The 16,443-nt window shown below is 34.8% G+C and overlaps 2 protein-coding genes across 2 annotated transcripts in view; one reads left to right on the forward strand and one right to left on the reverse strand.

Annotated features, from left to right (window-relative positions):
• The window catches only part of LOC144449380 (uncharacterized), a 39,785-nt gene extending 35,873 nt beyond the window's left edge, over positions 1 to 3,912 (reverse strand). Inside the window, exons 1-2 of the mRNA XM_078139911.1 lie at positions 3,641 to 3,912; positions 3,456 to 3,553 (exon numbers count right to left, since the gene is read on the reverse strand). Of these exons, the coding sequence (XP_077996037.1) occupies positions 3,456 to 3,553; positions 3,641 to 3,803 (261 nt within the window). The 5' untranslated portion in view covers positions 3,804 to 3,912. The remainder of the gene's footprint in view (positions 1 to 3,455; positions 3,554 to 3,640) is intronic.
• Positions 3,913 to 5,447: 1,535 nt separating this feature from the next.
• LOC144451441 (serine/threonine-protein kinase VRK1-like) lies at positions 5,448 to 16,278 on the forward strand. Its single transcript, XM_078142284.1, has 12 exons — positions 5,448 to 5,499; positions 6,104 to 6,250; positions 6,995 to 7,050; positions 7,439 to 7,508; positions 7,986 to 8,182; positions 9,556 to 9,660; positions 10,968 to 11,100; positions 11,271 to 11,391; positions 11,957 to 12,015; positions 12,544 to 12,686; positions 13,179 to 13,698; positions 15,371 to 16,278. Exons 1-12 carry the CDS (start codon positions 5,448 to 5,450, stop codon positions 15,454 to 15,456), a joined length of 1,689 nt encoding a protein of 562 aa, XP_077998410.1. The 3' UTR covers positions 15,457 to 16,278.
• The last annotated feature ends 165 nt before the right edge of the window (positions 16,279 to 16,443 follow it).

Here is a 16,443-nt window from a genome sequence, read left to right on the forward strand (position 1 = left end):
ACTAAATATTCTTGTGTGTGTCAAGCTTTAAATCTCCATGGATTGTGTACACTGACATAGAGTAAGAAGTCTTTTCATTTCACGGGAATCTGTTTTCACAGTGGATACAGATCCGTTATAATAAGATTTTGCCAAGATTTTTTTTTTATCATATAAAATTTGATAAGAGAGCACAACCACGTCTCTTAATTAAGACATAACAAACAACAGAAATATAAACATGATGAAATTTTAATTCATTTTTTATAAGCCAGCATCAAAACATAACTAGCTTTGTGAAAATAAATCATTCTATACAATGTAACGACAAATCCCTCAGAATCTTTCTTACGGAGCAGCTCATGAGCATTTTCTTTGATGTCTCCAAATCACGTGAACAAAATCTCATCCTGTCTGCCAAGAAATGATGTTGTTACACCAATTTATAGAAAAGAAAGAAATGCATTGGCAATATCTATTTCAACCTTTTTTCATTTCATTTCAGTCCCAAAGCTGTCTGTGTGCTCTATCCTGACAAGTAATCAGGCAATGATTTGATTCAATTCCGTTTTCTCATCACCTGCGAGGCACATATTTACAGTTGACTGGATGACAAGGAGCTGTCTGTAATAATATCTAAAGTGCTTTACAATATATTATTCTCTTTCAACCAGTAAGAATTAACACCAAAATGACAAAAATTATTTTTGTACAGCATTTTTCTTAAAATTCTTCATCCAAAATTGAAAAATTTCTTATTTATCGTTACGAGTATAAAATGACCACTGATGGCTGTTTTAAAGATATGACTAAGCTGAAGTCAGTACTCAGATCTGAAGTAGATTTCCATGGCTATTTGACTTGACTGTTTGCTTGATTATAAACACTGATTCAATGATTGGCAATCTGTAATGATGTCCTGGAACGATGCACCTGTACCAATGTCAGAAACGTATAGTGATAGTTATGGATGGATTTATGTTCCCCAGGGAGTTGAGGAAGCATAAAGGGCCATTGTACCTCTATAGATCCGTGCAAGAGGTAAGAATTATAAAGCGCTTCGAGAACATTGTAGAAAGTGCAATATTAAAAAACTAACATTATTATTATTATTATTATTATGATTTACAACCCTACAATCAGATGAAAAAACAGAATAATTCACTACTTTCACAAAAATAAATTGCGAAAGTTGTCACACATGGGCATGTTGTAATAAAATCTGTCTAAAGGCCACTGTCAGCTTAGGATTAAAATTTGGCTGTGGATAAGACTTTTCTGACATAGCTAGAAAAAGTTGATCCGGAACAAAAGAACACTCACTCTTAAGTTCTTATGACTCTACTGATAAGTTACAGTTCACAATCATATTAAGAGTGAGATTGACTTGCATAATATCTGGGTGACAGTTCAGCTATAAAATTAGACTGTCAACAGTTGTCCTGACTTCTTTGTAACATATCTTTGAAGGCTATTTTAGTTGAAGAAATAGAGTTAGAACTAGAACTCTACTTTGCTGTAAGTATGTATATACGCATTCGATGAAGTCAAGATGACCATCCTCACTCATGGTATTTGATATTTCTATGAACTATGCCCCAGCACTGTGGATATTTGCATAACAAAACAAATGTTTTCAGCGAGACATTCACGTTCTATCTATCGATATGAACATATACTAAATGTCAGGTCCCCATCAAATGGTGATGTAGTGTGATCAATAACAACTTATAATCCAATATGTCAACTGATTGTTTAGTGCTTTTACAAAATAGTAATCCTCATTTAGCTTCCATGCTAATAAAGGCCTCTGAAACAGCTTCAGATTTTAGTGTCCCGCTTCAGGATAGCAAGTGTGTGAATTCATAGTTCTTGTTCACGATTATGTTAATTTGGTGAAAGGATGTGCAACGCTGATGCCTAGTTAGACACTAGGGAATGCATCCAGGTGGGTATAGATGAGAGTTCTATTCTACTCACTTGGTGTACAATGTACACAGGTAGACTGCATTTGAATTATTAAATTTCATGTTAAAGGTTATATATGTACGCACAATTAGTAATCAATAAAATGATCTTTCAGTAGCTTTTTTTTCAGGAATACAACAGAATATATTTCACGTCTGAATACTGACTACTGTACAATCATTCACCTCATATAAAATTGACAAAGATATGTCATGATGTGGCAGCCCCATCCTGTCACATCCTATCAGCCATCACTTAGTAAAGGGGCAGGTGCCGCAACATAACATATCTTACAGAATCATGTAAGTTACAGCCTACAGATAAAAGTATGATTATAGAGTGAGAACAAGCTTAGCAAAAGGAATGCACTTGTCTGCCACAGGAATATTTCATAGCAATCAAGGCCAACCATGAATATTATATTTACATAATATACATGTAAACACTGGCAGGGTTTCTCTTACACCTCAACCTCTCACAAATAATATCCTGTCATTAGGGCATTCTGAGAAATGACACTAGGCGCTGTACACCTTGTCTAAGGCTATTGTTTTAAGAGGTGTGAAGTGCCTAATTTTGTTTGTCACTCAGAATGCCTTGTCCCAGTGTACAACAAAGGCTTTGCTATCATAGCCAGATTAGCAAATTCAATTATAACTCTTACTTTGGTCCTGATATCCAGGATTGACTTTTCTAAGTCCCCTAAACACACAGAAATGCAACTAATATAACATCAACTTCATCTTTGTTTACAAAATATATTATAACTGCATGCATTTCACTTACAGAACTGTATGGTAAATAAAGTGTTTACAAATACAACAATGGGTTAAAAATTTTATTTCTTAATTCTTATGTTTGTTTTCTTGTCAATTTCAGATGTCTATGAGAAATGTATCTGAATGGACCAAAAATAAATAAATTTGTTTCTCAAAGCCTAGATGGAGGTTACATGAAATCAACAGACAATCATCTTACTTATATTCAATACCAGTAGGTTTGTTTACAGCAAAAGAAAATTGGGAGTCACTGGAGAGATCTGGTTATTCATACCCAAAATTTATTTTGTTTGTCTACATGTTTTAATTTTTGTTTTCTTATAATCATGGAAATAATGTCCTCAATGAACATCTGTACATCTCTCAAACAATCCTTGCTTGCACATAAGTTGTTTGGAAACCGCATTTTTAGTGTGTGTTTTGTTATTATCATCGAAACTGTATTTACATGTAGACATTTTGCCTGTGTATTAGTGTACGTCAGAAGTCTTTGTGGTTTAACAAAGGGGCGGCCATGAGACAACATAAACATTCAAAATGTCCTGTATGATCATGTTCGGGTACTTTGGAGTTTGAGATTATGATTATTATTTTTTCAATTGTACAAAAACATATTCCCATACATTCAAAGCGCTTTCAATAGATGTTACTCTCATTTGGATATTATCGTGGTTTTAACAGATTTGTTATAATTTCGGAGAGAGAAGGGTACAACAAGGGGTAACTTACATACAACTGTTGCAAGAGTCGGGGGATGGGTTTTACGTTCCACTTTGAACAAGCATCTTTATACGCCTCTACCAGTTCTTCTGTTGTGGTCTCGTGGGCTGGAAGGAAGGGATTTGAAATGAATAAAAAAAGACATTATTTGGCATGTTCCAGCAACACGACGAAAACTTTTCAATCATATTTACCTTTATGCCATGGATCCTGCGGAGTAATGGCACCTGAGACCAGCTTACTGTCGTCTGGAAAGTTGACACGCTTACCGGGAAGTTTTATAACCGCTGGTTCAGGTGCATTTTTAGGTGTGTCCTCTGTTACTTCAGTTGCACTGTCAACATTATAAGATTCCATTTCTTCACGAAATTTTAAAATCGGCTGCCCTCCTGGAGAAAAACGTTCTGTATAAATATTTTCACGTCATTTTCCGTCTGTTTCATTCACTCTATGTACGTAGACAGAATCGCCATTTTTTAAGTTTTAACGCATGCGCATGTTACAGTCGACGAAATAACATTTCTTTATCGCTTTCTCTCGCGAGATAGATTAGGATTCCGTACCTATGACGTAAAATAGTATTTCATTGGATAAAAATAATAGAAGGCTAGGTATACAACCAATCATATCAGATTTGACATTGATAGTACAAGCGTAAATAAGCGGCCATTTTGAACTTTTGAAAACAAACCCGGAATAAGATGCACCTGAAACCGAAAGTAGTGATATAACTAATAATTCAAAACTGTCACAAACGGCGTTTCAGGTACAGGTTTGAAAAAATATATCTTAAGACGTAAAAGAATTGTAAGTTTTGTTATCGTTTCGCATTATTCGGATGTAGAACGAGCAGACGGGGACAACAAGTTCCATTTTGGTTGCACTTGCTTGAATATGATGTCAACATTCATGATCCGTCCACACAGTCCTTCCTCCCTTGATGATCTGTCACAGTGACAGTTCTTTCATCAAGAAAAGTGTTTGTTTTACCAAACACAGAAGTATCACAGATTTGCATAGATGTGATCAATCGGGAGTCAAAGGCTTGCAGTGCTGCAATTGGCATATATTTTGTGTATTTTTTTTCTTTCCATGTGTATACATGTATGGGACAGGACTATAAAAACTAATATGTAACGTTAGTTATCGTGATTGATAATAGTTTGTAGTGATGTTCTTTGTAACATTGGACCGTGAACGTTAGAGTCAACTTCAAGTCATACAGAAGCATATACTATAGGAAGATCAATGTAGGGATGTCCACTAAGAACTTCATGTGTTAACTGTTACGTTAAAATCAGTCATGCTTATTTGTTTATTTTATTTTTTTACAAATACCTATGTTTTGCATTCACATGAGATTTGCAGTAGCTCGAAATTTCGCTTTTGTTCGAAAAAGTATTCAAGTGGCCATATGGATGAGGATTGGGTATTTATTTTTTATTTTTTATTTATAAAACAATTTTATCATGGTGTCCTACTTGAAAAATCAATGTGAAAAAACATTGTCTGACTAAGTCTGTGTTTGTAACTTATTACATTGCATAAAGCCAAAAATGTGTAAAATTGTTTGTTATTGTATGTACAATAAAAAATATTTTACACATTTATCATGCATTTGCAAATTATTGAACTGCAAACAAGGACTTGGCATATGTTGTGTCAAGTAGTAAGCCATGATAACACTTTTGTAAATTAAAAATCCAAAATAAATATCCAATCCTCATGCATATGGCCACTTTAAGACACCACTGTACTACCAAAGTATTTTTTTAGGAGGGATTTCACCCAAACAAGTACAGATTATGCGAAACTTTTACATAGGTGAGGAATCTATTAATAAGTGTGTATACAATATAATAGTGTTGAGATATAAAAATGAAAGTAATTAAGTCACTGTATTTTTGTCAATTTCAGATTGCTATCTCATATAAAGTATAGTACTTTTACTGTATTGAGGAAAGACAGTTGCTTTGCTACAATCATCTCAGCTACAAAGTTATGCCAAGAACAGCAGGAAAGAAGTCTGCTGAAGCTAGGATGCCAGCGAAAGGTAATAGCACATCATTCAGTTTCAGTTATTATTACTCAAGAAACTTGTTTATCTCATAGTTAGTTTCTATTCCTCTTTCTCAGAGGGGGGTATTTTGTACATAAGTTATTACTAGTTGGACAAAATAGGAATAGTTTATACAGGTTTCTGGATATATGAGGGGTGGAGGTTGGATGAGAGGTTTACTATTAGTCACTCTTTGCACAGACAAGTAACTTTACTGTGCTCGTTGTTGTTAATCTTATGACCTGTTGTAATTGTTTTATTCCATGGTAATAAACACTTAGGAGTCACGGATATATGTATACATGTTCTGCTACATGTATATAGCCAGGAATGTCTGCTGAATGTCTGTGTGTCCATAGCAAGGACCTCCACTGAACAATGACTGATCACTGAGGAACAAGTTTCAACACTTTATTTCTCAACAATCACACTTAATCTATGTAACGTAAACCATGACTTGACTCTCCAGAATCCAAACGCTGTTATTTCCTGCTGGATAGAAGGCTTGAGATTTTTATATACTAGTATCGATTTATCATTTTTTTTGACATGCTATGCAACATAATGATCTTTCAAATTCTATGTTCCATTACAACAGCCAAGGCAGCACCAAAGAAAAGACAACCAAAAGGCCACAAGTTGCCAGAACATTTTCCTGAAGGGACAGTCTTGACAGATATACAGAAAAGACAATGGCAGCTTGGCAAGTCAATAGGGTGTGGTGGATTTGGAGAAATATACCTCGGTAAGTTATATGGTTGCATGTATGTCAACAACCTTCTTATGAAAGGGGCACATTATCTTTAAATCCCCAGTAACTGTTAGTTTAGGGCGTTTCTCCATTAAAAAGTACTTTTACATGAACAATTTGATTATTCTAATCAGCTGAATCCCTATGCTTTTACTAGTCACTGATGGTATTGTATGCACAGGCTTGGTGTTTATTATGTGTGAGTAAAGAGTTGTGAAAAAGATATCAACATCAGTGAGCCTTCTAACTTCTAAGCCAACTTGACTTGCACTGATACACAACAGTTTCTTGTGACATACAAAAAATTGGTGTTCCTCACTCCTTTAACATACTTAGTGGTGACTGTAAGAAACAAACTCTGTTTATATCTTTTTGACCCACAGCAACAGACTTTATCTTTCATTACAAAGAACTCTGATGCCCACTTTAATATTCATTTGTCAACAAATGGTAAAAAAATGGGGGGTTGGGGGTTGATAGTATTTGAATGAACATAAAGCAGTCAAACATGAGAACAAAAATTATAACAAAAAGCTAATAGTTCCAATTACAACTAACTAGGTCTTTATGCATACTGTGTTGTAATCTTGATGATCAACCAGGTTACCTAACCAATTTTGAAGATGATAATTGAATTCCAAGAATGTAAACAATGCACACACACGTCCACACAAAGGTAAGAGAAACTGATACACTGTGTCTTTTGGATTCTTACCTTCTCAAAATCTTCATTTTCAGCTCAAAATGATACTAGTAAACCAGTTGGATCAAATGCCGAAAATGTTGTTAAAATTGTGAGTAAATGTATAGCCCTATAAATATTAATTAAAGTTATCACTCAGCATTGTGGAAAATTTCCTTCAAAGTATTTTATCCATATCTCAGATGATAATATGAAATTTGACCAAAAAGTTTCTAGGGAAAAAAGTTTATATATTTTGAGTGACTAATGTATATCTAAAAAATAGTTTCTTTTTTTGCTTGAACATTAAATAAGTATTGAAATATTGGGATTATTGTCATACCTTGTTCTGTTGCATACCAAATGCAAGGCATTTTAGTACACAGTTGACAAATCTACGGGAAATGCCATATTTTTCTGTGTAATATCTGGAATAACAAATACAGAGAATTTTGTATTTCACATAGTGTGATATTTGATCTTTGGTTTATCTATTGCAGGAGCCTCATGCCAATGGTCCATTATTTGTTGAGTTGCATTTCTATCACAGAGCTGGCAAACCAGACATGAGTGAGTACCATAGTGAACATTGGCTTTTCAGACTTTTACTGTTGTATTTCCTGCTAACATCATTTAGTTGTGAGATGAAGTGTTGTATTTTGTGATAGACAACATAATATATGTGGTGCTAACAGTCAGATGAAATATATCCTGATTTTCTAATCTTTTGTCATCAACTAGTTCTAGTACTTGATCAGTGTGATCGCCACTGAGGATGTCATCTGGTGCAACCCTCAGAATGGACATAGTGAAAGTGATACAAGAAAAAATCTCTGTTAATAAAATACTTGTCCAAAGAGTACGCAATGCCTAAGAAAGTTTTTGTGCGGGTGAACATTTCAGTTGATGTGATCATAGTACATGTACATCACAACATGTATTATGACTTAGTCCTAAAACTGTATCATAGAGTTGTAATTGTTAATGATGTTATTGGTATCATGATTATCAATATGTGAATGATTTTAAAATTAATTTTGTTTGCAGTTGAGAAATGGAAGTCTGCCAAAAAATTGAAACACATCGGTATGCCAAAGTTAATAGCATCTGGGAATCACAGTTCACCTAAAGATAAATACAGATTTCTTGTCTTAGAGCGATTCTCAACAGATTTACAGAAAGTGTTTGAATCTTCGGGTAAAAAGTTTACACTGAAAACAGCGTATAACTTGGGGCTGCAAATGGTAAGTAAAAATGTTCTCAAATGTATTCCATGATGGCAATGATTTTTGGAATAGTGTATGCTTTAAGCTTGATAATATTGACCTCAATTTGATAACATGTACAATGTCTTAATTATTTTAACAATTTTTAGTGTATATATCATTGGTTGTCTATAAAAAATAATGTTCCAGTTACAGATTTAATAGGCATGCTGTGTACATTTGTATACAGAATGCTATCCACATTTATACATTATTCAAATAGTAAAGTTATATGCATTCTGGTTTTAGGGTACAAGTACAATTTTACCCACAAGTTTTGATATCCTCTTTGTATGCAAGTTCAAGACTATCTTCCTCAATTAGCATGTGTGGAGCATACTTCATGACTTAAAGTCAAACAATCTGATTAGAATCTGATAGAGGAGCTGACCTCATTTCTCCTTGTGTACTGCTTCGCGTTGACCTTTGTATATCCAATTATGTTCTGACCTTTGTGTATCCAATTATGTTACTTGTATGTTTGTTGTTTTTTTCTATTATACCCCTGGTATACCTTGTCCCAAATCAAAGCAACATTTGAGAGATATTTATGCATGTGTATGCTACTGAATGCACTTTCATATTAACAGAAAAAGAAATTTGAGAATACGCCATGATTTCCGTGTAATCTTATCACGGCTAGAAATATTTTTGGTAGATGTGGAAACCCGGGTAACAGAGTTTAGAAATCTGGTAAAATTTACATAGATTTCAATACTGTGTACCATAATTTTGGTTTGGATTGTACCTACCTTGCCATTAACCCCAAAATTTAAATCCTGTGGTCTTGGATTATATCATCAGTAGAGGCAATAGAGTAGAAGCAAAAGGAAGGATAAGGCTCATTCTTTGTATAGCTCTACAGTCATTGTTTGCACACACACACACACACACACACACACACACACACACACACACACACACACACACACAGACACACACACACACACACAAACACACACACACACACACACACACACACACACACACACACACACACACATACACACACATACATACAAATTTGAATCCTAATCCGGCATCCACCTTTCAATGAATTCAATGGTTTCTTTAATAACCTCTTGTGTAATCTAAGCTTTTGCAATCTGAATGTGTATTTTACATTACTTCAGTTATTTGGTAGCCTTTAATATTGTTAGAGTTAGTTTTTATACCTATGGACATTTTACCACAGTAATTTGATATGGTAGCATACAAACACAAGTATCTGGATGGAAAATTGGAGGGGGGGGGAGGGGGTGGGGGGCAGACAAGAGTTCATGAGGGGGGTCAATTTTCAATACTCTTGTCTGTGATGGAAACAATTGATTTTTTATTTTTTCCCCAAACAGTTGGATGTTCTTGAATATTTACATGAGCATGAATATGTGCATGCAGACATCAAGGCTGGTAACATATTGTTGGGTTGGTCTCCCACAAAGACATCAACAGATCTTGTAAGTACACTGTAAAATTTTGAATGCGCCATATTCCAGTTATCAGAGACCACCACTAGGGGATGTTGTTCAGAAGCTCGTATTAGATACGATATGAGGGCGTTGAACATCGTCTTTTCCCAGTGTTTCTCAGCAAAAGTTTGTCATTCTCAGCCAGTTCAAATAGTCCTGCATTTATTTTTTTTCTTAATTTTTAGTGATGTGATTTTTAGGAACTCATGCCATGGATTTTTATTTATTTAACATTCGTTATTTTGACTGCTTCTACACCACTTCCATTTGATTTGCATCCAAATAAAGTAATTTAACCTTTGCATGATGCTTCTTTTGAAAATGAGTACAAATTGTGTAGGATCTACAAGTCCTACATGTACCTCAGCCATGCCCTGTTCGTTATCACACTGAGAAGTGTAATTTCAAATTCAACTTATTTATTTACTGTCAAAGATCACTCAAGACAGTCAATAATTATCTAAGTTCATATATTGTCTTTACAATATGTAAAATAACAATGTTTCTTGGAAATGACGTCTTCAGAAAGGAAAGCCAAATGCTACTGGCTCTTTCAATAATACATTCTCGCAACAGTGATATAATGACCGAATTTCTGACAAAAAAAAAAGCTATTGGGTTTAATATAAAATCATGTGTCAAGATGCACAGCAAAGGATAAACATGTGTATGCAGAGATATATCCGATTTACACAGTGGCCTGCACTCATAAGTTGGAAATCAGAATACGGCACACTGAAATATCATTCCAGTACAGCATTCATACAGTAAACTGCAAGTTATGTCTAACATCTCATGACCTGTGTGCCTTTGTGTTGTTATTTTGATCATACACACAAGTTTGGCATGATGCCTGATGCAAAACAGATTTCCTGAAATGGTCAAGTGAGCATGGTGGTGTGCGCCCTCTTGTGGCCAAACTAAAGTTCAATGTAGTGGTGTTGAAAAAGGTATAAACAATGCATTTTGCAACATAACATTGTATGGTATCGCACAATGACATTTTATGCTTGAGGAAGTGAGAAGGCTTAATAATCAACATACACCCCATGATATATATCTACACTCTAAGAGTTCACGAGATGTTAGGATCATCACATCTTACATTTGCCAGACATAATAATGGCTAACCATATACCTATACTTTTATTATGCACTCTTGTTATGCTACAAACACCAATCACACTTACTAAGTTCACCTGAAGACATGTTTTCCTATAAAAAAAAAGATAATCAGCACTCGACTGATCTCTCTTGAATTTCAATGATTTTGTTTACCTTTCTTTGTATTCCAGGTATATCTGGTTGATTTTGGACTAGCACATCGATACATTCCTGATGGCAAACACCATCTGTACAAAGAAGATCCATCAAAAGCTCACGATGGCACAATTGAATTCACAAGTCGGGATGCACACAGAGGAACAAGTACATATACATTATTATTTCAGTGTTTATTTCAAATAAAGGTGTTCAAATTCAAAAAAAAGAAAGGCATGAGTTCAAGATTGCAAACATCAATATTTCATCTTCAAATGTTCATATTAGAAAGCAGTCATTTCTTTTATTTTTCTATTTTTCCACTTTCGACTTGCCAGAACCGTCCAGGAGGGGTGATATTGAAATACTTGGTTACTGTATCCTTCAGTGGCTATGCAGAGTTTTACCATGGGAAGATAATCTTGATAATAAAGATTATGTCAAGGACCAAAAAATCAAGTGAGTTTTTTTTTTTTTTTTTGATGATTGCTTATCAAACATTGCCAAAAACTATGTATGTCACAAACTTTACCCCAATATGGCTGATAAGGACTCAGACACATGAACTTGTTACAAATGAAAAAATGAAATCTGAATAATTGGAACAAATTGTTACCACTGAAGTGTGGTATATATCTTAAACTTGATATGTGTGCTTTTCAATCTGATCAAACTTTGGTCAAGGTTTGATTTGCTTTATTTACTGTATGTTACATCTACAGTGTGTCCTTTATCAGAGTGCATGTTCTCTTTTATGTATATATCAAGTGAACACCTTCCTCCTTGGAAGGAAGGAAGGAAGGAAGGTCATCACTCGATATATAAACAAAGTGAACATAAATGACACACAGCAGAGGTGCAATGCAGTAAATAAAGCAAATCAAGCCTACTGTTTGTTCTTGATCAGATTTTAATCAGCTTGCATATATTTATACCAAACTTCATTGACAGTAATATCCAGTGACCACATCTAGGGAAATACTTGATAGTCAACCAAAATTCAATTTTTTTTCCTTCCATTTAGATATATGTCAAATCTACCCAGTCTGATGAAGAAATGTTTCCCTGCAGGTCGTTGTCCAGGTAACACAAGCTCAGAATTAATCCTATTTGGGTTTTTTATGCTCACCTGATAAAAACAAGTTAGTTTGCATACTTCATTTAAGGTCAAATTACAACTTTAAAATATTTTTTAGTTGTTTCTAAACTTGAAGGTTGGGCAGGTGTGCAGGAAAATCTAAATATGCTAATATTATATTTGAAGGCTGATACATTTGATAGATTAGTCATGTTCTATGTAGGGGATGGGGGTGAATGTTAAATCATATTACAACTGTGGCTGTATTTTTACATTCAAATCAAACGGCTTGAAAAAAATCAACTGAGGTGCAACATAACTCAAATATTCAAGCTATATTTATTCATTTACAATGGAGTATAGGATACACACAAACTGCATAAAGAGGGCTTCTATAATCCAACTTGATCTGAAAAGAAAATGTATGTTGTTAAATAAAGTGTCCTAGAAAGTAGTAGTGTATTGATATAAGTGTAACAAGTGAATACCCTATATCTCTCTATAGTAACTGTTGTCTCTTGCATTGTTCTTAGCCAGCCTTTTGAAGTATTTTGAACATGTGAACAAACTTGATTACTGTGAGAAACCAGACTATGCTTACCTAAAGAAATTGTTGCATGCTGAGATCAAGAAAGAAGGATATGCAGATGATGGCAAACTCGACTTACATAAAAAGGTAGGTTTGCTGAGATGAGCATCCAAGGTTTCACACACACGCACACACACACACACACACACACACACACACACACACACACTATCAACAGTGTATTATGTGACTCTATTGCACATGCTTGGGGCTTTGGTTGGAGATACTTTATTTCAGAAAAGTATGATTTGCACTGTAGGTGTTATGTTGCCAATTTAATGACCAAATGTAAATGTGATATCTTTATAGCCACAATTCTCAGTTGTGGTGCAGTACTGAAGGGGATAATTTGTGGGCCAATGCAATTTTATGAGAAAAATGTAACACAATTCCTTCATCAAATTGTATTTGCTATACAAAAATTCAAGACTGAATAAAAATAAAAATCTAAGGTATTTTGAAGTATAGCTATCATCAAAATGTATATATTAGACAGTTTAGTCTTAGGACCGACTATATGTCATCAAGTTTGCTCATCTGATGTGAATTAAAGATTATGTTGAAATATTTTCCATTCAGGCAAACGGATCTGTTGAGGATGATGGACCTGCAAAGAAAAGAGTGTCGAGTCCTGTAAAACGAACAAAAGCAGCAGCCAAACCTAGAAAGAGAGTAGTTGAAAGCACAACAGAAGAAGATGATGATGACTATATCCCTCCACCTAAAAAGACTGCTGTGAAGTCTAGAAAAACTGTGGCTGCCGTCAAGTCTAGAAACACTGTGGCTGCCAGTGGAACACCAAAGAGAAAAAGAGGCAAGCAGGCAGTTGTTGATCTCACGTCTGATGAGGATCTTGTTCAATCTCCTCCTGTCAAGAAAACAGGAAGGGCTAGGCAATACAAAGCATCCACTCCAAGGGACATAGAGTCACCACGTTTGAAATCAGCAGAACGTCGAAAACCCAGAAAGAGAGCTGCCGAATTCATTGAGGACAGTCCATCAACAAGTAAGGTTGCAAGGACAAGTAAAGGTCAAAGGTCACCAAGAAAAAGTAATGTAAGGAGTCCAGCAGCTGAGAAGCAGGGAATTACAAATAAAGGTGATTATTTTCTTTCAGTTTAAATTTGTCTTAGATTATGAATATCATTTCAGACACATTACATATTACGTTAAATTACTTATCTTACATACCTTTTATCAAAATTTAGCATGTTTTTGTCAATAATAAAACATCTGTAAAATGTCTGAAAATGACATAATGTGACATCAATATTGTTCCACAAATACATTGACATCTAAAAGTAACTCTCCACCATGCACCACCATCATTTCATCACAATCTCCTCCTATTTCTGATTGTGTTTCTGTTAGGCTACATGGCATCAATTTGGGGCTACCTCATGGGGGATAGCTGACTGACAGTTAACAGAACCAACATTGTACAAAGTAAGGCATGTGTGGTTTGCTCTATTGGTACTAACAATAGCCTGGCTCTGTGTCCTCCTGTCTTATTAGACATGTAAAGACATGTAAAGACATGAAAGATCCTTTGTTCTAGCATAGGCAGTGGCTCTTCTCCACTGTCTATGGTTCTAGGCAATATTATTAACTAACAGATTCTCACTTTTAGTTCTATGCAAATGTGTTGTCATAAAATCATTTGATGAAGCTAATATTGGTCTTCTTACTGTAGTATTGTTAATACAGGTCGTCATTAATGTTCCCATTTTAGTAACACTATATTTAAACTGGTTAATATGGTCATATAACTACTATAGTATTTTATGACCGATGTGCATATCATGTTTCATTTTTTAGAGTCATGCTTGCATTAAAGGTATCAGAATTCAGATATACTGGTATATTTTCATGAAATTTTTAAAATTAAAATTTTCTAATATTGAGAACCAACTGTACAAAATTAGATGATGCCTCCATTGAATCAACAATTTCAAAGTCTATGAAGCATCAGCGGTAATTGAATGTACTGACTGCTGTGCCCCATGTCTGTGATCTTGGATGCTAGCTACTCAATTCGTCATTGTAATGCAGTAAAACATCAGACAACCTTGCAGACAAGTCACTGACACTGAAATGAAATGAAAATACCATAGCACAAGTCGAAATACTACCCGTAGTCTGTCTCCATGCCCTAAATATGTATATTTCTTGCCACTGTAGCAGTCAAGCATCTCATTTACATGTGCATGGAGATGTTTTTAAAACTTTTTTTCAGGCATATATGTACGTAGTCGTACATACGTACGTATGTACATATGTACGTGCATGCATATATGTATACATACATACATACATACATACATACATACATACATACATACATACATACATACATACATACACACATACACACATACATACATACATACATACACACATACACACACACATACATACATACATACATACATACATACATACATACATACATACATACTTACAACACATACTCACAGCTAGCCTTGCTACTTTCTCTAAATTGTCTTAATATATCAGTGTGACAATTAGCTATAACGGTTACCTAAGACTATCTATAAATGGCAAAACCCCACTCACTGCAGAAATATTTGCTACTTTTAAATTAGCAAAAGTAACGAAGCTGTGAGAGTGTCTAACACACACACACACACACACACACACACACACACACACACACACACACACACACACACACACACACACACACACCTTTCATGCTTGACATGTTTCAATCTGGAAGTTTTTTGTGACCTTTTAATTTTAACTTGTAGGTCCTGTAAAAGTAAAGAAATCCAAAGTAAAGAAACAGTCAGCGACAATCTCAACTCAGACGTCACCTGGATTTTACAAGAGATGAAGAACTCCCTCCAGTATTCACTGAATGAACATTTAGGATGATTTCATTGTATTCTAGTTACAGTTACAAACCTAAAATTGTTTTGAAGATATAATGTTATACATAGTACTACAAAATGTTGTGTTACTATTGCTTTATATAAATACATATACGAAAACAGTGATAGTAATCAGTCAAACAGGCAGCGCACTATGTAACACTGGCTAAAATGGGGGGAGGGGGGGGGGGGTCACTCAGTTCAATACAGGTTTGAGACCAAGAGTTTAATTTTCCCTATTTTTGTAAGCCAGAATAGTATTACCAGGAGCATATAGTATAATTGCTTCCAACTGCCTGGTGGTTCAGAACGATTCCCCCTCCCCCATCATAAATATATATTGTTTCTAGTATGTGGTAAACTGACAGTAACAGTCGCTGTAATGGTAAACAATAGTCCATTCCATGCTGTGAACAGGAAATTGAGAATACATAGCTCTAATTGGGGGTATCATCACGTCCCTTGGTATTCTGTAGAAGTGTAAATCAGGGATATTTTCATGTTGTTCAGACTCGAGGAAACTGTTTAACTGAATAACCTATACCATGTATACCCCCAAGGTACACATAAACAGGAAGTAGAGCGCCACCATGGCAAATTTTGGAAAGGCCAATTGTTTTGACAAAATATGAACCTTCAACCATGACATGTGTATCTTTGTCATCTTCAATAATCACGATAGTCTGACTTCATTATATTTTGCCATCATACCATTACATGCAATTTACCCCACAAAAAACATATGCACTCAACCTTTAATCTTATGTGTATATTTTTCTGGGATTATTCCATTGAATATCCTTTTATTACAAAATATGCTATGCAGAAAAATAACTATAACTCTGAGTACATACATTTTTCTGCCTAAGCACAACTGCCAAAATGTACTTCTTTATGTAATATTGGCATATGCATTTTAATTGACGTTACAATAAAGTGCCTTTCCTTTT

The sequence above is a fragment of the Glandiceps talaboti genome, chromosome 2, assembly GCF_964340395.1.
Source record: "Glandiceps talaboti chromosome 2, keGlaTala1.1, whole genome shotgun sequence".
Classification (NCBI taxonomy): domain Eukaryota; kingdom Metazoa; phylum Hemichordata; class Enteropneusta; family Spengelidae; genus Glandiceps; species Glandiceps talaboti.